Below are 27,500 nucleotides of genomic sequence, written 5' to 3'. Positions count from 1 at the left end.
ACTAATTGTTTTAGTATAATTACATTGATCAATTTTCGACTCTGAAACATCAAAAAATCTGACTGCCATTTTGAAAACTGCTAGCCTTCAATGTTATAATCACCGCGCGGTGATCATAGCGGGATAAAGCGAAGCTCCTAGCCAATCATATCGCTCTATTTCCGATAATAATCAATGTAATTATACTAATATAGTTTAAAATTAATGCTTCAGAGGGTTATTACATTATACGTACCATAGCAAGAAGGACTATCATCATTAATAATCCTGTTAATCCTGCAACTGAAAAGGATATGCGATATAAATTTCATAAAGTGATTAGACTCTAACGAGCTGTGTTGTTGCTGTCCATTCTGTTTTATTGGTAAACTTGGTCAAGCTTTTGTTTCAATAGTAAATAGCACTTCGAGACTACTCAAGGGAAACGAAATTTACTAATTTCTCGAGGGTCGAATCACTAAATGAAGCCCATCAAGAAAAACCTCCACGTGTACAAATTTATCATTCAAAGTAAATCTCAGCGCGCAGGTAACTTTCGCTTGGTACGTGCACTATTGCCCTCAAAGGTCATAGACTTTTGCAATGTTCTCCTCAGAGACTTTTGACGGGAAACACAAAGGTGTCATGTGACCCCGAAGTAAGGAGATCGCGTGCTGTTTGGTAAAAAAATCATTCCAGCCATATATTCAAAAGTTATGATTTATTGAAATTTACAAAGGAACCAAGTTCAGTACATAAACCAGAAGACCTCTAAGTTTGGTCTATGTTTTCATGTAAAAGTAACTCACATTATGTCACGTTTATAAAGCTAAGTGCGCCAGCCCAACCTAAATAATTTCAGGAGAGAACAACTGTAAATAAAAAGCCTCACCTGAGGTAAAAACTAGCTCTAAAGGCTCCTGAAAATAAATAAATAAATAAATAAATAACTGAATACACCAACAACCAGTAACTAATTAATGAAAAAGCTGTTTATGGGTCAGCTGATGGGTGATAGAGTCAAGTTAGTTAACAATGATCGTTACTGATTTTTTCATAAGCACTCACTGCGTTGTTATAAGTCAGTGGTAGGCCTATTTGTCGATCATTGCTTTTACTTCTGTGTGATATCCGCTTTAATACAGCCTAACTTACCTGGTTGTGATAGGAGGCAAAGTTTAAATCCTTGAACTTTAAACTGTAATTGACGGAAAATCTCTTGGCATTTATAACATGAGCTACAATGTGAGTACCTGATAACAGAGAAAAATATATTTAGCATGGACAATTGCTTGAGTTTTTTGTTAGTTGAAGAAAAGATGTTCCTGGAGGGAACCCAGCCGGCCTGTCGTTTCTTCTGGTTACTGGTCATTTGGTCTTTTGAAGCGAGGATCGTTACAAATTAAGCCGAGTGGCTTTGGGGACATGAACGTACCAGTCGACACGATGATACCAATTGCGCATGCCTTGTGAAACCAGACATTTCTGTCCAAAAAGCGTCTGAATACACAGCCAATAACCTGCAAGTATATCCATATTTAGAACAAATTAAATTTTGATCAACAAAGTAACAACCAAACGTCAGATTAAAACAAGGACCAAATTTTAGAATTAGAGCAGCTAACCCTCACTGACCCTCACTGGTTTGTTATTGTGGTTCGCCTTCACAAGTGTTTCTAAAACAAGGACGCTTACCGCCACTGCCCATGTTATATGGCTTTGCGCAGGCGTTAGGTGCTGATAATATCGCGTAGTTTGGCGGTGTGGAGGTGCTTCAAGTTGCTATTTCGGTCTTAAATACATTGTAACCTGCTCTGTCAAATAAAATAAGAACGCTGCTACTGCTGATAATGATGATGATGATGATGGTGATGATGATGATGATGATTTTTGGCTGTGTTTAGTGTGCCCTCATTGCCTGAAGAGGTCTAGTAGTAAGCATCAGAAGTAAGAACGTCTGTAAAAGGCTTTGAACTCACCTTGGCCCTTATTAGCGCCAATGTATTGCGACACATGGGAAGCAACACAAGGAAACAATTGAGGCATAGAACCGAGGCTGAACCCCGCGACCAACACAAGCTATCCTATAAAAAAAGAAAAATAATAGAAATTGAGAGTTTTACTGCCTGAGCCTTAGTTGCGGACTAATTAGCAGTCAGTGGATTACACTGGGTATGATGTGAAAATGCCGATAACACCCGAGAATTGCTTTATTCTTCAAATCATAAGAAAGACGAACCCAACAATTTCTTTAGTATTAATTATAATGACGTTTAGAAATAACGCGCACAATGACTGGCTGAAAAGCGTGCCTTCTGAGAATATAAGACACGAAGCAGAAGCTAAAGCTGTCGTGCCATCTGTTTGTTTTCAAATTGTCATGTTAATAACGTCCACGGTTTCCATGAGCCACAATTTGGCCAGATTTATTTGAGCATTTACCTGATTTTACCTGATTTTTGGACGTCAAAAGTACATTCTTCTGCATTCGACTTCACAGAACGTTTCGCTCGTTTTCCATTGTGATAGCATTTAACTGCTTTGACAGCTTTTGTATTATTCAACCAATCAAGTCATTCAGTGCACTTTCTAAATTAAAAGGGAATGATTGTGATTGGCTTAAGCGTGCTAAAACATTCTCCGCTTTGGAAATAATGTTTGCTTTGAAAATTAAAAAGTGATGCGTGGGAAATTAATGGATTCTTTATCATCAAAAGTTATAAAACAAATAAAGAAGCCTTTGACTGTGCTCTGTTGTGTTGTGAATCTCTTAGCGACGAAGCGGCTAGAAAACCCAAAAAGTAAGGAGAAACACGAGAAGTAGTCGAGTGTTTCTCCCTACTCTTCGTTCGTGCTCTAGCCGCTTCTTGTGTGCTTTACAACAAAAACAGAGCACAGTCAAGGATTCTTTATTTGTTAATTCAAATCTGCATACCCGCCATGGATTATCTAGCTTTTCATAATGCACTACCAAGAAAAGATGACTCACCACGCCACTTATCTGTATGTCAAACTAGACATTGATAAAGGCAGACATCTTCGAAATCATGATTAACGTCACCTGGTTATGACGAATGTTGGAACATTCACGCCAGTCAGAAATTTATAATATATTTTAAATAAATAATAATTTGTATTTATTACAACAGCACTTACCCCTAACATGGTATACAAATAGCGATACTCAGAAGAGTATCTGTATTTGTAGAAGAAACGTAGAAACACCAGCACATTAATGGCAAATATTATCGCCTGCGAAACAAAGTTAAAGTCAATGAAAAAGTCATAGTGCATTGGAAAGTCCAGGGGTTCAAACCGCTACCTTTAAAAGCAAATTCGATAATTATTTACGCTTTCAAAGAAAGGACATTTCTTTTTTTCCGGATCCCCAGAGCTGATCAAACATGACATTTTATGTACCAAAAACACTTGTTCATAGCTAATATTGATAACACTCCTCCGTCCTGGGTGATTATACGACTGCGAAAAATCTTATTAAGGTATGCTCATTTAGATATGAGTCACTTACCTACAAGTGTTTTTGTACAGACATTGCCGCCCATTCTAAATTTGACGCAGGGTGTATTCTTTTAAAATCCCGGGTAGAGGGGGGGGGGGGGGGGCTGGGTTGATGCAAAAGAGGTGGGAATGTCAGTCGCAAAAATAGATTAAAAATTCTGATAAATCCCAGAAGAAAAGCAATCTGGGCGAGACTTATGCTTTGACTAACCACAGACAGCCAGCACATGAGAGCTGTTAGTAGTAATTTTAATTCACGGTAGTGAAGCTGCAACAGAATGCTTGGCCCTTCTTTCTTTCCACCTTTCCTCTTCTGCTTTCATAATTCCTTTAAGTACAGTCCTTAGTAGTGATACCTGGCTGCCTAAATTTATAGTAGACTCGTCCGGCACACACCCTACCTGATATAATCCCATAAATCTGAACTTTACAACCCCGAAGAGACGACAAGTAAATAGGCCATTTCCGAGTTCCCCCAGGCCTCTGTATCAAAACGAGGTTACGTCCTCAGCTTTGATATGGAAATGATTTTTCATTCTGATGCAAATAAAACTCATTTTCACAAGAATGGTTGCGCACTTGGCCTCATTTTGAAAGTGAGGATTTTTGGAACTCGGAAGTGGCCTATTCTAACGCAGCACTGAACCTTCGTCCAAGATAGTCGTGCAGTCGTTTAGTAAAAAGTGATGCGAAAAACATGCGGGGGCTGGGAAGAGAACGGGCTTCGATTCGCGCCCGTCTGATTTTCGCTGTGCATGTTTTATTTTCGCGACCTCCCTACTATCTGAAAGCGTGACACAAGCTAAAGCTAACCTTTATTAAGATTTTAGTACCATTCGAAGGTTATTGCAATTGTCACAATGCGCCCGTCGGTAGGATAACTCGTCGCTCTCATTTTAGGTTGAGGCTTGCCTGTTAACCGAATCGACGATGCTGAAAAAACGTCTAAGATCTTGAACGTCGCGAGTACTTAGGTATAAGGAAGCCAGAGAGTTCATTTTATGTGCGATTATTTTTTTTGATATTATTTATTGTTTTTTTAGGCCAATCAGTAACCTATGCTGGTCCCGCCCGTTGCAAAACCAAGTGTGCAATATTTTTTGTTTTCTTTTCCCTGTCACATAATTAAGGCACTAGAAGACTGATTAGGGTATGGGCTCAGCTATAATCGCTGCGTTTTGTAAACACCTGGCATAGTTTCCTGACCAAGCCCTGCTTAACTACTGAAACTTCCTCTTTTTGATAAAAAAGACATAATTGAGCTACGCGTATAAACCACAAACAAACCAAGTTGAAATGTTCGAGCTTACCATTGAACACTATATATTCATAGATGACGGCCAGGGAGTTTACGAAAACGCTTTTTATTAATCGTTCTTAAATCATTACCACCGAATTTTGTCGACAATGCGTTATTTTGGTGTAATTTGGTATACCTTATTATAAGCTATTATAGAGCTTACTCACAGTGCCGTGGCAGTTAAAGCGGTTTTAGCACTAATTTAGGACTTTATCAACTGAGGCAACAGAGCTTCAAAAAAAAAGATTAAAAATGAAAAAAATTGAAGATTTACATAAATAAGCTTACAGTTTTATAATGAAAGGTTCAAATTAATATATGTGTATGGCAAAATGAAAAAAGGGAAAATAGATAAAGATTTCATTGTTTTAAAAATACTTTCGGAACGGAGAACAAATTGACTGTTTCTGAAATGATGGTGATCGGAATTTTCAGCTGTTCCGGACCTGATGAATGCCGCTTTACACTTTTGTTATTCATTTTACCGAAACCTCAGAGTTGGTTGAGTGACCTAAGGAAATCACTTTCTTAGCTTCCGCTCAAAATTTAAATTTTCTTAGTAATACTGTCTAACCAACAACAAAATACTAACCCAAGCAATTCGATATCAATTAACGATTGCTATCAATCCAAGTCTCTCTTAAGATGCTGGCCATTTTACTTCAAAATCAACCCATCGCTGGTAGTGGCTTACATTTACAAAAGTATAATAATTTTCACGATTTTTAGTCAAATTAAAAAGAGATGGTGCACTTTCTGATACAGAGAATACAATATCTTGTTCTATAAGCCGGTGTTTTCTTGTCAATACATGTACTGTATCACTTTTGTCCTTGAAAAAAAAAAGATTCAGCTTTTATCATTTTCAATGGCTTGCTATGAAATCACCATTAACGTAATTGTTTGATCCGGCAATGTAAAACGTGATGATATTAAGAGCTACTTGAAGATGATAGTGATGCCTTCGTACCCTGTGTCACAAAGGTTATAAGTGGGTGATGCTGTCTGTAGTGGCTATCAATTAGGGAAGGATACCAATACTGGATTTGACTTTGATCATTAACTTATAAAAATATAAAGCCAAACTATAGCTAAAAACATACTCACCGGCCCGATAAATTTGCTTAGAAATCCGGCAAGGAATCGATGCAGACATTCTCTAACCTTAATCACTTTAGTCATCTTCCAGATACTCACTTCTCGCAGGAAACCGGAGCGCTTAAATGATCTAGAAACAAGGCCAGTTAGTAATAATATTGAACGTTGAATTCTAGACACATGGACGACGAATACGCAGACGAGAGGCGCGGCGAGTATTTTGAATCTAGACGTAAGTGGGACGATAAAAACCCTTTTGTCTCCCTGAAGAGAATGATAACAACCAAGCTTCCGGTTGGTTAGCTGGGCGTTTTAAAACCCTTGGTTGTCGGCTCCGGTTCATTGTTTCACGTCACCACTACCGCACTCCACTCCCTGAAGAGAATGATAACAACCAAGCTTCCGGTTGGCTAGCTGGGCGTTTTAAAACCCTTGGTTGTCGGCTCCGGTTCATTGTTTCACGTCACCACTACCGCACTCCACTCCCTGAAGAGAATGATAACAACCAAGCTTCCGGTTGGCTAGCTGGGCGTTTTAAAACCCTTGGTTGTTGGCTCCGGTTCATTGTTTCACGTCACCACTACCGCATCTCAGTTGCCAACCAGAGACAATTTAGAATCTCTTCGGCTTCCCCATAATACAACAATGAATGAAAATGTATTGAATAGATATAACGAGTAGAGGGGTGGCTAACCGGGGGGGGGAGGTGTTCCGGATTTCATCAAACGGGGGCAAAAATCAAAGCCCAAAAATCAAAAATTCCGGGGTTACCCCCCTCCGTCTGGGATATAATAGCCAGTAAACAACCGGAGAGAGTTTGGCATTCGCAGCTCCTTGTTTGAGGGGAGGGGGTGGCTGTACACAGACTAGCTCGCAGTACAATAAAAGGTCAAGCAACCCTGTTAGCTTAAGACAAACCGGTAATGTCAAAAATTTGGGGTATAAAATAAACCACGATGCAGAAGAGCCAGTTATAACAACACAAGTTCCTCATCCTATGTGTCCTATATCTTGATAACATTAATGGCAGGGTGCTAGAAGCCAGTATTCAAGAATCTTAAGCTTGTTAAGGCATGATGACCCAAAGCCTATTTGCATAAAAGCTGCAAAGAGTCATAACTTTAAGAGAATTTACGTAAACATGATGAATCTTGGCAATAACATAGAACTTGACATCCTTAAGTCAGTGTTCTTGTTTAAAAGGGTAATTTTTGTGTCACGTGACTCATTATAGCAGTTTTCTTACGCGAAGAGAAAAGTGAAAATGAGCCGCCGAGATGACATGTAATGGGTATATGTTAAAACACTATAACATAATTGTCTGGTTACTCCTCTTAAGAATCTGTCCAAAATGGATTACTACCATTTACCGTTAGAGAATAAGTTTTAAAATTAGGTCACGTGACCATTTTATTCTTCTAATAACTTCTTAATGAAACGATATTTTTTCATCGTTCAGGACAGAATTGAACTTATGCACCAAGTCAATGAATACTGCATGGTTCTTTGCCTGCCACAGGTAAACGCCATTAGCCAATTTCATTTCCCTCTTTTTCTTAATCATGACGTCATCAAACACGTGACCACGGTTAAAAAATGTCAAGGATGTTGAATTATTTCTGCTTCGTACTTGAAATTGTGGAAGGAGCTAAAATAACCATACTTCTATTAAGGAAGCAAATTTCTGCGTGGCGGGTCTAAGATCAGAGAAAGGGCCATGTCTTGAACATGCTTGAGAATTGTTTCTTTTCTCAGACTTGGCTATCAATCAGTAAGAGACAAGCTCTCAAGTAAAAGCACAGGTAACCCAGGCTCTGTGATAATACCACAGTACGGTTCCAGTAAAATTACAGTGTTTGTATGTTCAACCTCGTCCCCAGGGCTTTTCCCTCAAAAAATGGGTGGGGTGCCTTCAAGTATTTTTTCAGCAGGGTAGGGTGGCTTTGGGCAAATGATGTATCGGTCCCCAGAAAGGTCACCTCAGGACTCCCGGTATGGATTTTTTTGTACAGTGCCCAGGCCTCATTTTCTTGAAACAAGAACGAGAAGTCCGAAGACTACAGCAAAGCTGATTTAAAACAACGTGCATTGTTTTTTATAACAATATTTCGGCTGGCCATATCAGCCTTCTTCAGGTTTACAGATGTTACTGAACTTATGAAGCAATCACAATATTATATAGATGGAGAATGTCGCAATAAAAGGGAGAGGCCGAAATGACGTGCAACATAAAAACTGGAAATACTAAAAATCCAAGATAAGGCCATGACTCTTGAACCTCATGGCCTAAACCGCCGTGACGAATTATTGTAATCCATATCCTTAGTATTTTTCCTTTCCAGTTTTTATGTTGCACGTCATTTCCGCCCCTCCCTTTTATTGCGACATTCTCCATCTATATAATATTGTGATTGCTTCATAAGTTCATTTTAGCTGATTTGATCTCTTTTCTAGAGATCCAAAGTTTAAAATAAGCAGGATCTTCGTCCACGGTTTTTGCAGTTAATTTAATCCCTTATTTTCTTGGCCGTGCGTTGATCTGGCCCGGCTGCTTCGGCGTGCATATTCTCGGTCTGTTTGGATTATATCCTTCGAGTTTGGGACAGCTTCATTGGTTTCTACATCTGCTGTTATCCTATTTCTACCATCCTGCCCTCTTTAATTTTCCGTTGGAGTTCGCATTTCGTGGAAAAAGTTGTGTTGAATGAGAGCATGTCGGCCAAAATGGCATCTCGTGTTTATTACCTTGTATATTACTATTGTATATAGAGTGAATTTGAACAAATTACTGCAAATTATCACGAATCTTCGTTGGAGCAATAAGGACAACAACAATTAACGCAGAATAAGTTTCATTGATCTTTATTTAGTATTTCCTAGAAATTTTAGGATGATATTTTTACCCCATACAAACACTGTAATTTTGGCTGGAACCGTACTGTGGTACTATCACAGAGCCTGGGTTATTTACCTGTGGTAAAAGATAAATGGACGGATCACACTATTCTTTAGACTACAATTACTGTAGTCCCCATTTTTCCGCAGGCATAGTAAAGAGAACGAAACGCAACCGCGCGTAAGCTCGCCTTTCTTGCGTGTGGTGATTTTCACGCGCGCTCGCGTTTCGCTTGCTCGACTATCCCTGAGGGAAAATGGGTACTACTCGTAGTCTAACTATTCTTTTGAGGTACCTCTAACTCGATCGACTATAGGAGGGTCTCACTTGGGTAGTAGCTTTGATCGACGGTTACTTTCTTTTCCAATTTCGAACGGTTTACGGCTAAATTTTAAATAGGGCTTTAGACAGTTGACGGTTATTTAGTGAAAATTTAGTTCAATAGTTGAAGTAAATATTAACTTCTGTATAAATTTATATTTAACTGTTGTGTTTTGGAGGTTTCCCTGGCCTTTCACTTCACAAAATTTTCAAATATTTTCAGATATAGCATAGTTGTAAGGTCTTGTAATGTCCACAACTACATTAACACTTAAACAGAAATATCTACACTTGGTGTTGGTTTAAAAGTTTGGACAACAAACTGGTTTTGACCTTTCCTTTGAAACTATTTTTTCTCTGTGAGTTTCAACGTCCAAGATGGCGGGAGAGTACTAGTCCCGAAAAGAGTATTATCGTGGTTCGCTCCGCAAAATACGCCTGGTTTGCAGGCTAATTCGGACGGCACGTCACAAAAACTCCATCTTTTGGTGCATAAAATCGGGCATGACGCCGCATGGAACTATCGTCGCTCAACTTTACATTTTCATTTTTTTTTTTTAATAAATGCCCTTTTAAACATGCAAATGTTGAGTTGCAGCCGGCCCTCGCATTGTCTAGCCCAGCACCGGGCATTCTTGACACCTTTCCCTGCGGAGTAAACGTGTTTCTCTTCTCAATTGTTTTGAGTTTCTACTGGGTTCTAATTGTTTCGGAAAGGCTAGAAGGGAGACTTTACTTTCTCCCAACGGTCTATTGAAAAACAGTACTAGTAACTGAGTTAAATTTTTAGGTGATCTTGTTTTCTCTCGTTTACTCGGGTTTCCAAAACAACAATGTTAGCAGAGTTTCTCTCTCGTTTTTCTTTCTTATCACAAATTGCTTCCTTTTCATTACTTTCCTCTTCGTGGAGCGAGTCCTTCAAAATCGTTTCATCGCTTACAAAGTCTGTACTTTCTCCTGTCTATATTAGTAAGCTCACTAGAACTTAATAACAGTGTACCATGGCTATTTATCAATTTAGTTCTAGTATCGTTGCTAAATGAGTATTTACCACTTACTTAATGCTACACATCCATATTGAAAAATAACTAACGTATTTGTGGCTATTTTTTCCCTCAGCTTCATGCAGTTTACGCTCAATGAACTAATGTGTGATCATTGAACTACTGGTGTGGTTATTGCACTGTTGAGTGGTTATTGAACTAACGAAAAAGCCATTTTCACATGCACCTTTGTTTACCCCCAAAATTTTGCATAACCATTGTTTCCAACTTTTCCTGGGTAATACAGTCGTTATTAGAGAAGTCGAAGACAATGGTCATAAAATTTTTCCTTTTTTTTGGGGGGGGGGGGGGGGGGGGTTGGAGGGGGAGGGGGTAAACAAGGTGCATTATGGTATAATGTGAAAATGGTGAATAGGGCAATATCTTGCGGCCGGCCCCTCAGAAATTGGTGAAATCTAGGTCCTTGGAAATGCCATAAAAAACATCATTTAAAGTTGTGCTTGACGTCTAGATGTCATTGCATTATAGTTATTATTTGCTTTGAAGGAAGGACCCTGTTTGGGATTTGTGATAAAACGTCTCAATTAGAGTGTAAATCTCCGCCGAAACAGGAGATCTTTCGTCCACCCGGCCGGGTCCACCCTCAGTTCCCGCAGGACACTGCTTTTACCGGTTGATCCACCCTTAGTCCGCGTCGCCGATCAAAAAGAATAAAGGGCAAGACAAGGCCTTGGACAACGCAAATCAAGTTGGGAAAAGTTTCTTTAATGGCGAAAATTAAATTGGACCAGTTGAGCTAATACTTTACAGGGCCGGAAATGGAGAGAAGTATATATTAACAGATATTAAAATTGAATATGAACTGAACAGGTCTCTTACTGCAATTAGATACAAACACTAGGATTCACCATATTTGGAAATGTCCCTTATATCTCACCTTGCAATGGTTTCTGGGAACGTTGGTCCTAGTAACAGTCCCAGAAGTCTTTGCGAAAGTTAACTCATACAGCTCAGCCATTCCATTTTATACAATAAATAAATAAAAACAGAAAAAACCCGGAATATTTATTCAGGTTTCTACACACGTCGCGTTATGCAGGGTTATAAAGTCTGTCTGGAACGTAGCACACCCATTCTCTGCCGAAGGCAAAATGTCACTATCCATTCACGTAAATAATTCCTGAAGCACCCATACGCGGTACCCGTTCAGCGTTATTTTATTCCATCCAAAGAATGTTTGCTCAAGGTCTGGGAAGCACAACATCGGGGAATGTACTCTCGGCTTCTCTCACTACCCCCTCTGGGAAAACAGCTGCCACACACAATTCCGTTGCTTTTACCCATCCCCGGACAGGCATGTTGCCAGCCTTCCCTACAAAAGAGCAGAAAGGATAGGACTAGTCAAACTCATTTGCAGCTTGAGTTCGTTAAGCTCAATATTAACACGAATATTATCCTACATGTTGTCTTTACACTTCTTATGTTCATTGCGAGCAGATTCCTTTAAATAAATACGTATACTAACATTTCATTTCTGTTTCTCTTTGTTTCTATTATCGTAAGTCTTATCTGTAATTCAACAGTGATCCGTAAAGCATACCTGGTGCATGTTTGTCAGGCTATGCACAAGGCTCGAAAGTGATTGCAGAACTTTGAGCGAGCCAATAATCGTGGACCAGATACATTACCAGATAGCGAGGTTGACGTCTATTGAGCCAATCATATGTAGCGGCGATTTTAGGTAACCACGTTATCAAAAATCCTTATTTCGGGGTAACAATTCTCAAGCCTTAAAGGCAACACGAAATTGCTTAATGTCTGCAAGGCCTTTCGGTACAAACTAGGCTGGCAGAGAGAGAAATCTGATGTGGATACCTGTACGAAAACATATTAGATTTTACAAACTTAGATATGATCACATCTACGTGTATTGTGGGTAGGAACAAACGGGTGATCGTCAGGCCGGTAGTTGTTCAAAAGGTGGATAACGCTATGTACTGGATAAATCTCTATCCACTCGAGAGCGCATTTGGTTTCCCTAATACTTAACTTCTGGATAGTGATTTATCCGGTGGATAACGCCATCTACTGAATAAATCTCTATCCACTGGATGGCGCAATTGGTTTCCCTGATACCTAACTTCTGAATAGTGATTTATCCAGTGGATAGCAATATCCAACGTTTGAACAACACGGGCCAGGTCTTTTCAGTGGTCTGAAACTACCTAAACCCACAACTTTCTTGTGGTTGATTATTGGCAAAACGCTATGCTTTTATAAGCTGTTATCGAATAACCCACGAATTCAGCCAGAAATGCCATAATCTACAATCCTGGACAAAAGTCCTTGGGACAGTACTGCAATATTCATATATTTCTGTCATTTCCCTGTTCCCTCTTAAAACAGTGTATCCTTTTCAAAATTTTCTTGCAGGTCTCCCTCCCCCCACCCTATACAAAGTTGAAACTCGGAAAAAAATCTGGATACACGCGTCGAACATTGTTTGTGGGGTGTGGGGAGGGGTTGGACCTGTGTGAATTGGAAAACGCCCCAGAAATGCAAAAGTATCCCAAGTATTTTGTCCATGATTGTTTGTACAGCTGTGCTGGACGTGAAAAACGGAAATTGAAAACGAGTGACAGTGATGAGTCTGTTGGCTGTGACGAGTGTTGTGACTGTGACGAGTGTTGTGACTGTGAAGAGTGTTTTGACTGTGACGAGTGTTTTGACTGTGACGAGTGTCGGGACTGTGGGGAGTGTTGCTATTGTGCCGAGTTCTGTAACTGTGACGAGTGTTTGACCATTTGTCCCTTAATACAACCCCCCACCACCACCCCACAAACGTTGATTTAATCAGAAGCGCGCATTCTTAGAGTGCATTCATTCGGTTAGCAGCACTTAACACAAACACTGCTTACAGAAGACTTGTTTAAGCCCCACGGTGTGTGATGCAGGTATATCATCTTCCATCACTTCAGCACTTCCTTGGAGTACTACAAAGAGAGTACCACCTACAAAAACATACAAACAATCATTCAACTTAAGAAATCTCGAGAATATCTATCTTGGAAGAGAAAAAACGTTTTTTTTTTATAATTCTCAAGTCATGTACAATTCATAGACAGTAGGGTACGTGTCTGCGTATTTGATTGTCATTTGTTGGTTGGTTGGTTTTGTTTTTTTCATTTCTTTCAGCAATTACAAAAACCTTAAACAGGGTAACTTAAAAAAAAAAGGATACCACAAAATAATCCCTCCCTCTGTGTAAAGCTTCTAACAGAGGACACGTTTAAACCCAGCACTACATGGTGGAGTAGGCAGCCTACGGTAACAGTAAAGAGCTTAAGCAACGACAACGGCGACGTCAACAAGAACGGGAAAAGACGCAGTAGGTTTAATAAACCAAACAACAACTTCACACGTGCCCCACACTATTTTGTACATTTCTTTACCGTCGCTGAACGACTACAACGTAAAAAATGCCTAATTTCAGCTCGGTCTAGGACGTGAACGCAAGATAACAACTTTCTTTTTCTTTTTTATGAACTTTGATAAAGTCTTTTAGAATTCAACTCCAGAAACATTTGCCAACATTTAACAAATTGAACGAGATGGAATAACAGCGAATACGTTGGAAGCAGCGCGAATTCACTTTTTAGTGGCGTTTTCGTAGCCGTCGTCATAGTTGTTACTTAAGCTCGCTAGTATCACTGGGATTTCAGATTCAGGTTAGGTATAAATGCTACCATCCCTTGATTAAGCCCCATCTCATCCACACTAATCAGGGTATTTTTGAAACTTCATATTTTTACAGGAATAGTACGCGAATGAAATATTTCGCGCGGACTCCCTGTTTACGTGTGGGCGGAAAGTCGATAATTTTCCCGTATAAAAATGTGGTTTCGAAAATATACGGAATAATTTGGACGAGGCCTTAAACACATTTTTCACCAAAAGAAAAAATAACAATAATAAAATTAAAATATTTAAAAGCTATAAAAAAAAAACAAAAAAAACACCACAAATAGGCAATTTTCGCCAAATGGCCTGAAAAACCTGGGTAAGTGAATGGTCACAGTTTAGCATTTTCGTCCACAGACTCGACATGCTAGTTGTATACTAACCAAATCCTCGGCCACGCTTGTAAATAGCCAACTGGTTTGCCTCAGGCCAGTTGGGATTTTTAACCACATTATGTTTGATTTAAATTGTTCGTTTTAGGAATTTGCTCGCCCCCACTAGCATTAGTGCTATAAACACTGCCGAGGGTAAATAACGGAAATTAATTTTTATTATTATCATTGATTATCTGAATTTTCACTACTCAAAAATAGAAACAACTTAAATGATATAAGCGGTTCGTTTATAGTTTGTCTCATGATTCACCTAGATATTGATCGCGACGTTTCGACCGCATACTGCAGGTCTTCATCAGGCGATATAAGAGTCGATTCACTGAGTAGGACTATCTGTACCACCGTGGTTGTTATGTGATTGATAAATTCTGCAGAACAGTATAATCTGACCATCTTGGTATTGTCTCTTAGACAGCACAGCTTCATCTTCTTGAACTTCCTTGATGACCATGGACAATGCAATAAGATATAAAAAACCAGGAGGACACTGCTGGAACTCATCTGTCTGGTAAACAAACCCCAACCATTTAAATTTAAACTGATTTACCTGCTCGTTTTCGTTTCTTTTCAATTAATTTTTTTTAAAATTCTAATTTATTTAATTTGGCAACCACTTCTCCGGAGTGAACGTAGGTAATATTGAGTGAGTATTACGTACTTGACAAGATTATTTGTAATGTTTATATTAGTTTATATTTGACAAGATCATCAGTAGTTTTCATAAACTTTTTCCTTACACCAACAGTTGTGAATGCTATCATAAGGATCTCTTGGCCGCTTGTGGAGGCGTGTGTGGCCGAGTGGTTAACACCTCGAACCCCGGATCTGGAGGTCTGGGGCCAAGCCTCGCCCGTCGCGCTGTTTCCTTAGACAAGGAACTTTACTCCACTTTGTCCCTCTTCACCCAGGAGTTTAGCGACATACTGCTGGGGAATAACCCTACGATCGACTAGCATTCCATCCGGGGGCGGGGGGAAGGGAGTCGCAATACTCCTTTTTTGCTACCTCATGGTCACTAACATTCAATCCTGGATGAGACGAATATTGAAAATTAGAAAAATATATTAATTCCTCAGATCTAATATTTCGCAATTGTGCAAGAATTAACTTGATGTTCATGAAAAAAGTGCAAAAACATAGTGTTTCTTTTAATCCAAAAAGGCAGGGCACAAGTAAGTTTTTTTTTGTCTGAGACTGCAATCACCACTCATTTTATTTACCTGCTTCAAAGTCATCCTCAAAATCTAAGAAAACCAAAACAGAAACAAGGACTGTTAAGTGTTAATTAAATCAATAAGTTTTTTTTTGAAAAGTTGGTATCATAGCAAGACAATATACATCAAGCTAAATGTAATCCCCCAAAAACATTTCAAAAAATTAAAGTTGTGACACTGTACGAATAATATATAGATTTAACCAGGGCTAAAAGCGAAGCTCTTGTTAATAAAACTTGTAAACAAAAAAAAATTAAATCGTCTAATGCTAAACGGGGAGGCCAATGGAAATAGCATCAATAGATCTAATTAGCAAAAAAAACAAATTGCACGTGCAGCACACTTTTTTTTCTTATTAGCAAAACAACAAAATTTGCACGTGCAGCACGCTTTTCGTCCTTCTTTTTTGCACAACCACAACGCTGTTTTGTAGGACTAAACGTCAAACTGCCTAGTTGCACATTATTTTTATGGAGGAATTCTTACCCAATATTTTGTCTCCTGTGTTGATGTTCGCTTTTATTTTTTAGTGCCGCTCAGTTTCACCTTGCTGGCCACTAGCATTTCTCATTGTCTCACAGCCGCTTTGAATTTTCATGTTTTTCTTCCTACAAAATTCTTCTCTTTTCTCTGTTATCCACGTGAGTGTAAACATCAAAAATAACGTTGAAAAAGACACGACTTTGTTGTTGTTTTTTCTTTTTAAAAGTCCGGGCGGCCATGCGATTTCTTTCCAAATAAAACCTTGAGTTGCATTTGGGTTGCTATACCTGTTAATTGAATTATTTTACATTGGTATGTCTGTGGTGCGGACGGACGGTCGGGCGGGCGGTCGGTGGGTGTACGGTCACGTGATTACCAAATTTTCTCGGATGGGTAGTTTCCCACATTTTTTTACCCATGGTGCTCCGCTGCGCGCTTCGCGCGCGAGAGCTCCGTTACTAATTTACCTCTAGCTCTATAGATATCCAAAACAAAAAGGTAACGAGGAAATGAAAGAAATGATCACAAATGAAAAAAAAAACAAGAAAAAAAAAACGTCCCTAGCAGACAATTGTCAGTGTGTTTTAGGTATGGACAACATGCAAAGAACAATGTAATTATTATTTCTACACAGGCATCTACATGTATATGAGCATCAATGTAAATGGAAAGACAAAAAAGAAAGCTTCAAACCTCGAGATCCAAAGCACCTCCATACTTTGTGTACAACTCAGCATCTCTCTGGTTTACTTGTTGTTTCCACTTTACATTCAGTTCTTGCAGTTGAGATGCTTCTGCTGTGAACTGCAAGCAGGGAACAAAATTAAAATAGCAGACAAAGTTAATGAAATTAGATACCTTAATATTAAAGCGCTTTAGATATCATGGGATGTTATATAGCTTTTTAACCAATGTTCATTAAATTCATTTGAAATTTGCAAAATGCTATGAAAAGTCTTCAAGATATCTTGAAACTTGAACAAACATGTTGGCCCACTCAAAACGGCTTTATTAGATGTTGCAACAGCAACAAGTGAAGAATAACAACCCTGGTCAAAACAGTACTGGTAAATCACAAAGGACCTCACAATAGACAGATAATTTACAGCGTAGTAGCTTAACACATTCACACCTTAACAGCCTTATAAACTAACCACCCATAAACATTAACACTATTTATGTACAATATGGGATAAAGTGGCATGTTATAAAGTCAATATGATACATTCGCACATACAGTTTGGATTGCTGTGTCCACATTTTCTTTGTCAAGTGGAATACTAATAATAAAATTGTCTTATAATAATAAAAAAATTATCATTTCAACAAACCTGACTAAAAGCATCATGGAAGTTTTCTTCCCGAAGCGTAATGACCTGGCAAGGCCCAGATGACCTAAAGAACAAAAAATACTTCTTTTCACTTTCAGCTTTTTAACTTGACAAGAATCTACTCTGATAAATGACCAGCTTTAGTTGCAACAACTTGTACATTCTCAAGGAGGTCACTTTCAAAAACTTTGACTGACTGTGTACAACTGTGTATAATTCAGTTTGCTGAGGGCTGCAAATCAATAAAGTTTGTTGTATAAATGAAAGAAACCCCCCACCACCACCACAGGCAAAAACATTTCCCCCAATATAAAATCATCACAACAACTACTGGTTTGTGGAAACTAATTTTTGAGACCAATGAGGACTGGTTTTTCTTGCTGGAAATATATTTTTGTGATTATATTTTCAGCAAGTTCATTCATACATTTATAATAATTATATCCTGTCCGTGTGATTTCTGTGGCTGTTGTTTAAAGATGCATATTTGTTTGTCTTTTTTCTGCTTTAAATATATAGAAGGACTATACATTTTAATTTCAGTAAACCTTAATACATGTTTTGAGTTTTGGCATCTGTCTCCAGATTAATTGTCTGCTTGCATAAAAGCCCAAGCATTTTCAATTTTAATAGGACTCCTTGTTTTTTTGAAATGGGACTCGCTGGTTATGACAGCAGGGACTCATGATTTTTCACAAGATGAGTCCCAGGACTCACCATAACTATTTGTAACAAAATCACTGTACATGTAGTTTGTATCCCACAATAATGATTATAATTATTAAATACATGTATTACTAATCTGGGCTGTGCTCTAGCAGAGCCCGGTGGCCCAAGGCATGTAACTTTTGCTTTCAGGTGACTAGCAAATCTTACTTTTTTCACACAAATCAAACGCTCAGGCACCCTAGATTTTAAAGTTTCAGAGCACTAGGCTCCCTTCAATTTTCCTTAGAGCACAGCTTTGCTAATACAATTTTTTAAGGGTACAAAATAATTATATGTTGTTATTATTTCTTTTCTAGAGCTGTTTTCCAGATTGTGACAATACAGTCTAACTTCTCCTTACCGACACCTCTCCATTACGGACAGTTCGTTTGGTCCCAGAAATGCCAAAAATCATACACTCTCTACCTCTATAATCGGACCGGATACCTGTGTAAAGAGGACACTTGTTTCTGTCCCTTTGGTGTACATATTAAAGAGGTTTGACTGTAGTAATTTTCAGATTATGAGGGCCTATTCTTCAGAGGGGAACCATGGGTCTAGATTATGTTTTACCTGAATTATTACCTCACAGTGGATCTTCTCTCAGTCCCAGTGAAAAAACCTGAATGATAAATTGCAGCATTTATTCGTACAATGTCACACAACATTTGAATGGTGTTGTATACTCACAATGAAGCCTGGACAAAATATTTATGGTAACAATAATATCAAATTCCTTCCATATAGTAAAACTTTCATGCAAAAGAAAACTTACATCACTTCTGACAAACATATAACCAGCCCTAACCAAAACAGTCTGAAATCAACCTTAATTAATGGTAGCAAATGTCGTTTTCTAAGATGGTCACTTTTGAGAGGTAGTAAAAAATTGTATAATAGTAATTACATGTACATGTATTATTAAAACTGGACCATTATTTTTGGAATTCAATTGATGAGAAAGTGCTAGCACTGATCTATAACATGACATACATGTAACCCCCTTAAGAAAAAAACAAGTGGCTGCAGTTGCTGAAAAGAAGAAGCTGGGTTTTGTTTTTAAAACTTGACTGACTTCTGTTGCAAGGGATGGTGAGGATTCCACATGGATTGAAACTCGAAAATTTGGGCCAGCTTATTCAATGTTCAAGATGATATTCCTTCTCAGTAAAATCACCAAAAAAATGTCATGGTCAGTGCAGAGTGCTCTGTGATGGAACTATTTTGTTTAATATCTTCTTCACAACTCTACAGGTGCATTTTGTGTATGGGTAAAGGCACTTAATAAAATCACTAAAGCACAGAACTGACCTACAGCAGTTGTTATTTAATTAAATTGGTTGCCCATAGCAATGTGTCCCCTAAATTCCCTTAAGGGTTAAGGTTTAAAAGCCAGTGCAAGATTTAAAATTCAGTTTTTCCTAGCAGTTGAGAAGAAGTAAAGATACAGTTGAACCCCGCTATTTCAAAGTTCCAAGGGAAATGGAAAAAAGTTTGAAATAGCGGGGTTTCGAAATAACTGGGGAAGCGTAAAATCACGTAACAATGAATAATTTTTTTAATAAAATACAGTACAGTAAGAAGAGAGACACTGATAATAAATAAAATATTTATATGTCGGATAAATCAGCAGATGCTGTTGCATTGAAAAATCTTTGAATGTTCTGTTCGAGCTCAAATAAAATGCAATACGTTTCCAGCTGTGCTCTTATGTATGTGCTCTGTTTCTGACAAGTTCAAAATAATGGGGTTGGTTTTAAATTAAAAAAGGTGTAGGGAAAGGACAATGAGTTCGAAATAGCGGGGAATTCGAATAACCAAGTTCGAAATAGCTGATAGTAAATGACTGATTCGATCTTCCTTCAAAATAGCGGGGACTTCGAATTAACCGAGTTTGAAATAGCGGGGTTTGACTGTATGTGAATACAACTGAAAACAGAGAGACAATTCACACTAGTGTAAGTAGATGCTTTTCGAGGCATTAATTTTTCATCTTTTGAGCAATTTCTTATGTCAGCTTGGTTTTCTTTTCAGTGAATCAGTTATCTTTCTATTTAATGCTAGTAACCCATGTTGAACAGAAAAAGAAAGTGAGCCCAATTTCAACATGTGAATAAAGTTGAATTGTTAGAATACTAAGATCTGAGAAATGAATTTACAAGAGATGCGAACTGACAACAACAGCAGCAATATCTTCATGACCATAGTTAGTAGAGGAGAGTGCTTATGAAAAATGGCAAACATCAAAGATAAAAACAACGGCACTGCAGATTACAGCTGTATGTTAGGAGCCCCCTGACTCTGCACATACAATTCTTAAGTTTTTATTTTGCTTGTCACAGAATAAATTAATACGACACTTTTATTGGTCAGAAAGATCCAAATTAATGATAGGAAAGCTACTGAACATTGTGCATTGTTCAAGTCCACAAAATGTCAGGGTGGCCACCCAATGACGGTTTCCTCCTAATCCATTGAAAACACTTCTCAGGCTACCCAGAGTACTTTTAGATCTGTATAAAAGCATTCTAAATGGCGCTATAAAATTCATATCTGTTCAGTCATCCTAGGCTAGGAGAACTTGAGTCTTTTCGAAATTTGAAGGGATTAAGACGTATTATTTTTTTCCAAAAATTGTAGATGCAATTTAAAGGCCCATGTTCACCCTAGATGCATTGCGCGCCCTGTAATCCAGAAAAAACATTCGCGTAGTTGAAAATCGCTGACTTTAGTGTGTAAAGTCAATCTTTGTTAATCTTCTACAGTTCGCTAAATCTGGTTTAAAAGAAAGTCTCAACAAGTTCTTTTGGTATTTTTCTTTACATCTTTTTGGATATTTTGGAATGGTATCGAGCCTTTTTGTTTCTGTGAGTGTTTGTTTCACTGCAGCACTTTCGATGGCGGCTCCATCGAAACGAACGGTTGGAAGCATGGTTGGAAGACCGCGTCGACGGGGGTCGCCGAAGTACACTCGTCTCCGTGAATCCGCTTTTTTAATCCTGGAGAGATGTGAAAGAAACTCTTGGCTGTAAATTCTACAGACAGCGTGTTTGCCGAGTTCCTTCTACATCGAATGTTCAATTGTAAACAAAGGTCCCGTTGAAATCAGTTGAAAGCAAAACAAGCGAGTCAATCTAACATGAACAATGCTTTATTTAATTTAACCTATGAAGCGAGTGATATCCTTAACGTAAACTTATCGTCTGGCGTATCACGATTAAAGCCGGCTCTAAAGTAGCGAGAACTCTTATTAGCAAACCAATCCTTAGCAAAACCTAAAGAAAGTGTAATACAGCGATTACAGCGATTACAGACTGTATGCAGTGCTGATTCGGCGCTTTGCAAACACAACTTCTCGCTTATTCTTTCGAGAACACATACCTAAAAGCTTCCTAAGAATTAACACAAAATAATAGATTGAGGAATCAAAACATTTCACAGTCGAATCGGGCTTCAGGAAAACCTCACCTGTAATTTATGACCTTCATTGTGTTCATCGGACTCAACAAGGCATCCATATGCATTCACTACCAGTTTAAATTTTGAGGTGCTTTCTGCGGTGACATTTAACGAAGTCGGCGATATATCTTCCTCCATTTGGAAAAGAATTAAAAGTCTTACTGGCTTCTTTGATACTCTCTCTCTAAGCTTCGGTCAAGCGTGAAAAAAGCTGCAATTGTAGTCTCCCTCGCAGTCGTTTTTAGTATCGTCACGCAACGCTCCTCAAAGTGGAAGCCAATCAAAACACTGCATTTGACAAAAGAATCGTTTCAAAACAAAAACACAAGCGCGCAAAGCCGTTTGGGTGAACATGGGCCTTTAACATATTATGAAAGTGGAATTTTACTGATTCCTCTCTCCATCACATTTTTGAATCCGAAAATTTCAGGTTTCCTTTTTTCTATGGAAAAGAGCCTATTCTGGGGAGTGAAATGTGAAAAATTAAACTTTAGAAAATTGTAGGGAATTTAGAAGATAAGCTTTGCCTTTGAAAATTGTTCGTGAAAGGAACGGTCATCTAGAAATTTTTAGCTATCCTCAAGCAGAAGAAATTTGAGGCAACATCTGGCTCTCCAAACAGATATTTTAACAGTCGTTGGGTTCCCCTGATATATAGCAAAGGAGTCTGACAGTCTTCACATCTATTCCACTCCTTAACTGTGGTGTCACATACGTACATGTATAGCCCCTTAAAGGCAGTTAATAAAAACATACCTTCTTCACCAAAGGAAAAGCCTTTTTCTCCAGCAGCAAATGTAGCAAGCTCTTGGTCCCCTGTGGAAAAGGTAACCCTGTTGAGTACAAATAGAGCAACCAGTGAGTTCATATTGAGTGTTGTCTCAGTTCAAAGTGATTCAAATTTTTCTTTGGTTTGAAAATTCTGAATGCTAGTTTTTCTTTTCCCTTAGATCATCATAAAGGTTCTAAGGCAAAGGCAAATAAAAATTAGTGCCCTATATTTACTGTAAAGATTGCCAGTCACCACCTTATCAGTGCCTGGTCTATTTGGGCACGGTGCATTATACAGGTTTTTCTTGGTGCTGCGGAAAACTATTGTTGGTTAGCTATTGTGTTGTGGTGTGGGTATTGTGCGGTGTACTTTTCATGTTTTTGTATTACGTCATTTGGTGATTGTACCTGTCCCCAACACCAAGAGACTGCCCATTATAAAGTGTGGAACCTCCCATAAGTCACCGCCCAAAATACAATTTAGTGGTTGCTTATGGGAGATAGTCACTCATGGAAATCAAATCACAAGGGGTCTCTTCCAAGAAAGGTCGTGACACATTTTCTTTTTGGAAGAGAATTTATTGCACTTAATTTCTAAGCTATGATATGTGTGGTTTCAATTTGTCAATGGAAGTTCTTTGTATACTTTCAGTAGAGTAGTACATTCAATGAACAAGGAGCAGGTCAGAGGTCAGACCATGCGGCGAGTGCTTAATTACAAGAAGTTAAAAACAATGAAAAGGTTAGTCTGTTGTAAGCGGTTTAACTTTATCACAGAGCTTTGACCAGGTAAATTTTGATGTTTTGAATCTAATAAGAGGTAGTCACATAGATACATGTTCCACTGTGTTATTAAACAGAGGGTTTCTATTCTTTTATACATGTATTAGGCTGATTTAGCAACATGACGGGAACGTCAGTTGGCGATGGGAAAGCGCACAGAAAGGACTAAACATGACTTCCAGTACCCAATTTGCCACTCTGACATTGGTCAAGCCAGTTGTTTGATTTGCACACGCTGTTGTCAACTGACGTTCCCATTCTGTTGCTAAATCAGCCTATTAAAATTCAGTTTAGGGCAGTCACTCAGTCTTAAAGCAGTTCAAACTATAAACTCAAAAAATCTGAATTGAACCAATTACATGTGACACAAGAAGGAATATAATATCAATTTGTTCAATGTACTTACTGTCCATGAACAAGAATAAATATTTCCTGCCCCTTCCATCCTTCTTTGGTAATAATGCCATTTGCGGGATACAGCATAATAATTTCTGCAATGTAACAATTACCCATTAATTTTATTCTTTCCTAACTTTTCTTTAAAAAAAATGCCTGTTCTCTTTCTGTTAAACATTTTTCTCATTGACTGGAAAATATGCAAACCCTAAATAAATCATGGTCAAGTACATGTTACATGTAAAGACTGTACTTTAACCCATTCGCCCCTGAACCGCCCGTAACCGCCCGTGCGGATCCAGGTCCTTTCTACCCTCTGTGACGTCATCAGTTTTAACGGTCAAGGACAACTTTCTTCGCTAACTTGTGCAGAGTGAAGAGATCTTTCAAACCATACCAGAATGAGCACAATTCAGTCAAGGACACCGGAGAAAGAAGCAAAAAACCACCTGACAAGGACCTGAAAATCTCCATGAAAATCTTGTTCCATTACCCACCTACCTTTCCTTTCACCTAATCCTAAGATCCTAAAAGCTTTCCTAAAAACTCTTCCCACCAAAATGAAGCCTACTAAATGCCCAGCAAGAGCAAAAAAAAGTGAGGCAAGAAAAGCGTAAAAAGAAGGGAGGAGAGAAAGCGAAAAGTAAAAGTCAAGACTGCTGTGTCACTTTTAAACCCAAAAACTATGTCGAAATTTTGCTTTCTGCGCATGCCCGAACTTCGCAAGCTGATATTTTGCATCTGGATCAGAAGGCCGCCAAGTGTACGACCTGTAAACCGGTTTGTGGTAAGTTTTAGCTCTTTATAGCACGACAGTGACCAGAAAACCACTCGACTAGAGTTTCAAAACGCGTTTTTCGGCAAAATCTCCAGGAGCGAATGGGTTAAAAACAACTAAAAGTACCAAGTTTTTCCATGAGTTGTGACGTTTACAGCAGCATAGGACAAAATACTGTAATGGTGCTCCTCAATCAATTTCAGTACTCTACACAACAATTACCTTTTGTTTTCAGTCAGGGGTTGGTGATTTGAATAGTTCAAATTACTATTATTTTTAAATAATAAAATGATATTAACTTAAGTTTAATTTACCAGGTTTAACTGTTTTTATTACAGCATCTAAAGCTTCTTTCTTCCAACCATGCAACACTGGAGACTATAATTATACAAAAATAAATTACTTTAAGGAACCTACATATAATGAAATTAAAAATTTGCTTAAAAATTGATATTTGCTTTTTTTTTTGGAAAATATTTTCAAGACAACAGAGATCAACACAGTTCGTAAATTACTTTTGGTATAATTTTAATATTATTAATAAATATCAAGATCTTACCCTTTGTAGCACATCATGGGCAATCTCACGAGACAGCTGGTGACTGTTGAACAGTTTACTGGTGTCAAAGTACCTCCTATTAATAGCAAAAACACACACAGATAATAAATCAAAATAAATATCATTTTCAGTGAATAATCAGCCCCAGCTTTTAGCTCAGGTAATAACATAACTAGATGGAACCAACAAATTTTTATATTAGTTAAATACACAGGTACAGGCACTTGACCGCAATAACATGTATACTCCATTCTGGATGGCAGAGCTATGTACAACATCTTGCATTTGTAGCAAATTGCCTAGAGCATTTTATACATAGCTGTCAAGGAACAGAGGATTTTGTCAACTGACAAAAAATTGTAGGTCTCCGAACTTTCTGGATGGAATCTTTGAAGTTTGGTTACCCTTGAGAAAATTTTGGTATGTCAAAAAAATTATTTGAACCAGCAATGTCTTCCTGTTGACAGATTTTTTGCAAAACAAAAAAAAAAGGTTGCATAGTGCGAACATGACCTAAACTTTATACATGTGTCACATTGCTAAATAAAGGAAAAACAGGAGAAACAGGTTTTCAAAAATTATCACATTAACTTATTTATTTTAGCATCCATTATAAGCACATACATGTAAGATAGGTGACACTACCTCTGTCGAAACCACTGCAACAGCGTCACTTCACTTGGAAATGTAAACAGTTGACGAACATCAGAAGTTTTTAGCAACAAAATTACACACCTTGTTAAAGACAAAAAGATAATGGACACATGTCACTTGAAAAGATAGAGGAGCAAAGTGATCCAAAGTAGACTTAAGTGCCTGGAAACCTGAATTATTTTAAATAACTCTAAGATATCCTGGTGTAAAATGCTTTATTATAAGGCTGAATCAGCAAGCAGGCAAGATGAAGTGAATCCTGCATTCTGATTGGCTACCTGAGCAGGCAAGATGGGTCAATCTTGCCTGCTGGGGATTTCCCATGTTGGTCCCGCAAGTAAATCTTCACTTTTTGGCCATATAATAAATCCTTCATTGTCGACCAAGCTTATTTGGTCAAGATGGACTGAATATTGACCTCTACTTCATCTTGGTCAATAAAAACACAAAAAAGAACTTGGCCAATATAATCCAGCCATCTTGACCTCATGCTTGGTCAATAACACATAATATATACCTCACAATAATTTTCCACGACATTATGTACATCAAGAGGCTACTCAGTCAGTTGCATTTATAACTTCTTTATCTTCATTTTATGTCTTAATAAAGACCAAAGAATCATTAAAGAATTGACAGATTTTTGTAGAACTTTAAAAATGACTTCATGAAACTACAGTGTTATTATAATAACACTTCATTTTTTTTAAAGCAATGCTTGATTTATAATCTTTCCTTTCACATAAAAATAGTACTAATTTCTCATCAACCATATCCATTGCATTTTGCTTTCTTTTCCATCATAGCAACACAGCAAATTACCAGTTTGATTATTTTTTATTTATTTCCCTAAAACATGAAGTATTGTAAGTACTTTTACAAAGCAATAATTATCATTATTTGAAAAACGAAAAAGAACTTTCACAAATGGCACCACTGTCAAGATTTAAATGAAACACCTGAATACTTCTCTATACCTGTTCACTGTCTTCACGTCAGCAGTGCACTTGATATTAAAAAGGACTGAAACTTCACCAAAACAATCACCAGCTTGGATCTCTCTCAGAACATATTTTTCATTTTCACTCACAACATTTACATTTCCAGACACAAGCACATAAATTCCAGATGGCTCTTGACCCTTCCTTAAAAGAATTTCTGGAGTATCAGGAGTCTCGACCAGTTCCACCCGACGTATCACCTCATCCCGTACCCTCTTATCAAGAACAAGTGGCAGGCGGTTCAAACAGTTTGCAAGTGTATTGACAGCTTCAGATGGAAGTGATGGATTGACAGCTGATGCCAAATTTGGACGTACAATCTGACTCTCCCTTCTTTTGGAACTTTGTCTGTTACCCATTGCTTGGCAAATGTCTGTGGTGGATTTAGTTTGAGCAGGTTGTTATGCTATGAGAATAGGGGGTTTACCTAAGGGAAGAAAAATGAAAAAAATATGGGATTCATGAGAAAATGTACTGGGCAAACTTACAAACCAACAACTGGCCATCCATTTTACCAACATTAACATTTTGGTGGTTTCACAAGAGTGTGTATATGTGACCCTTCATGCGACTTGCGGGCTTATCTAAATTTCACGCTATGCCTATTTTCACGATCCAGGCCGTGAAAGTAAGAAAACTTTTTGGAATGTGAGTGAAATTTCTCTTTCACGCCGTGAACACGCCGTGAAAAATTCACGGCTACCGTGAAAATTTCACGCGGTGAAAAAGTTTATAATGGCCGTGAAAATGTTTTATGCCGTGAAAAATTTCAGTCACCGTGAAATTTAATTTCACGCCGTGAAAATCTTCCAACAGTCAAACTGAAAATTAATGTAACATTGTTTTCAAAAGTGTATTGTTTAGATGTCATGCAAGCCTTTATTTGCCCAGATGAAATCGCTAAAAAAAGACACCGAAGATCGCTGAATATAATCAACAACTGCATGATTCCGTCTTTGTATTCTCTAAATTTACAACCAAAGTATCGTTTGAAATTTAAAAGAATTTGGAAGCTTTTATCTCTTCCACGAAGTTATGCAAATGCTAGGCTCGGTGGCGACAAGATGAAGAAATATGTAACGCATGTTTTGATATTGCGTGATACCTTTT

The 27,500-nt window shown here is 38.0% G+C and overlaps 3 protein-coding genes across 4 annotated transcripts in view; 1 reads left to right on the top strand and 2 right to left on the bottom strand.

The window, feature by feature from the left end:
• Positions 1–6,048, bottom strand: part of LOC140940275 (NADPH oxidase 4-like) — a 19,502-nt gene extending 13,454 nt beyond the window's left edge. Inside the window, exons 1-7 of the mRNA XM_073389202.1 lie at positions 5,906–6,048; positions 3,136–3,231; positions 1,959–2,063; positions 1,415–1,499; positions 1,135–1,232; positions 872–899; positions 236–282 (exon numbers count right to left, since the gene is read on the bottom strand). Coding sequence (XP_073245303.1) covers positions 236–282; positions 872–899; positions 1,135–1,232; positions 1,415–1,499; positions 1,959–2,063; positions 3,136–3,231; positions 5,906–5,980 — 534 coding nt within the window. The 5' untranslated portion in view covers positions 5,981–6,048. The remainder of the gene's footprint in view (positions 1–235; positions 283–871; positions 900–1,134; positions 1,233–1,414; positions 1,500–1,958; positions 2,064–3,135; positions 3,232–5,905) is intronic.
• The window catches only part of LOC140932597 (uncharacterized), a 91,103-nt gene that overhangs the window by 38,756 nt on the left and 24,847 nt on the right, over positions 1–27,500 (top strand). The gene's annotated exons all lie outside the window — the stretch shown is intronic.
• LOC140922963 (cGMP-dependent protein kinase 2-like) overlaps positions 10,872–27,500 on the bottom strand; it is a 19,910-nt gene continuing 3,281 nt past the window's right edge. The window contains exons 2-14 of one of the 2 annotated variants that reach the window (XM_073373013.1): positions 26,367–26,817; positions 25,381–25,470; positions 24,736–24,811; positions 24,491–24,554; positions 23,409–23,493; positions 22,205–22,281; positions 18,575–18,611; positions 17,282–17,345; positions 16,644–16,754; positions 15,474–15,497; positions 14,644–14,758; positions 13,036–13,128; positions 10,872–11,489 (exon numbers count right to left, since the gene is read on the bottom strand). In XM_073373013.1, the coding sequence (XP_073229114.1) occupies positions 11,359–11,489; positions 13,036–13,128; positions 14,644–14,758; positions 15,474–15,497; positions 16,644–16,754; positions 17,282–17,345; positions 18,575–18,611; positions 22,205–22,281; positions 23,409–23,493; positions 24,491–24,554; positions 24,736–24,811; positions 25,381–25,470; positions 26,367–26,749 (1,350 nt within the window). In that variant the 5' untranslated portion in view covers positions 26,750–26,817 and the 3' untranslated portion in view covers positions 10,872–11,358. The remainder of the gene's footprint in view (positions 11,490–13,035; positions 13,129–14,643; positions 14,759–15,473; positions 15,498–16,643; positions 16,755–17,281; positions 17,346–18,574; positions 18,612–22,204; positions 22,282–23,408; positions 23,494–24,490; positions 24,555–24,735; positions 24,812–25,380; positions 25,471–26,366; positions 26,818–27,500) is intronic. The other variant, XM_073373021.1, reaches the window with a different exon arrangement.

Source organism: Porites lutea, chromosome 1 (assembly GCF_958299795.1).
Source record: "Porites lutea chromosome 1, jaPorLute2.1, whole genome shotgun sequence".
NCBI classification, from domain to species: domain Eukaryota; kingdom Metazoa; phylum Cnidaria; class Anthozoa; order Scleractinia; family Poritidae; genus Porites; species Porites lutea.
This window is presented reverse-complemented; position numbering and strand designations above follow the sequence as displayed.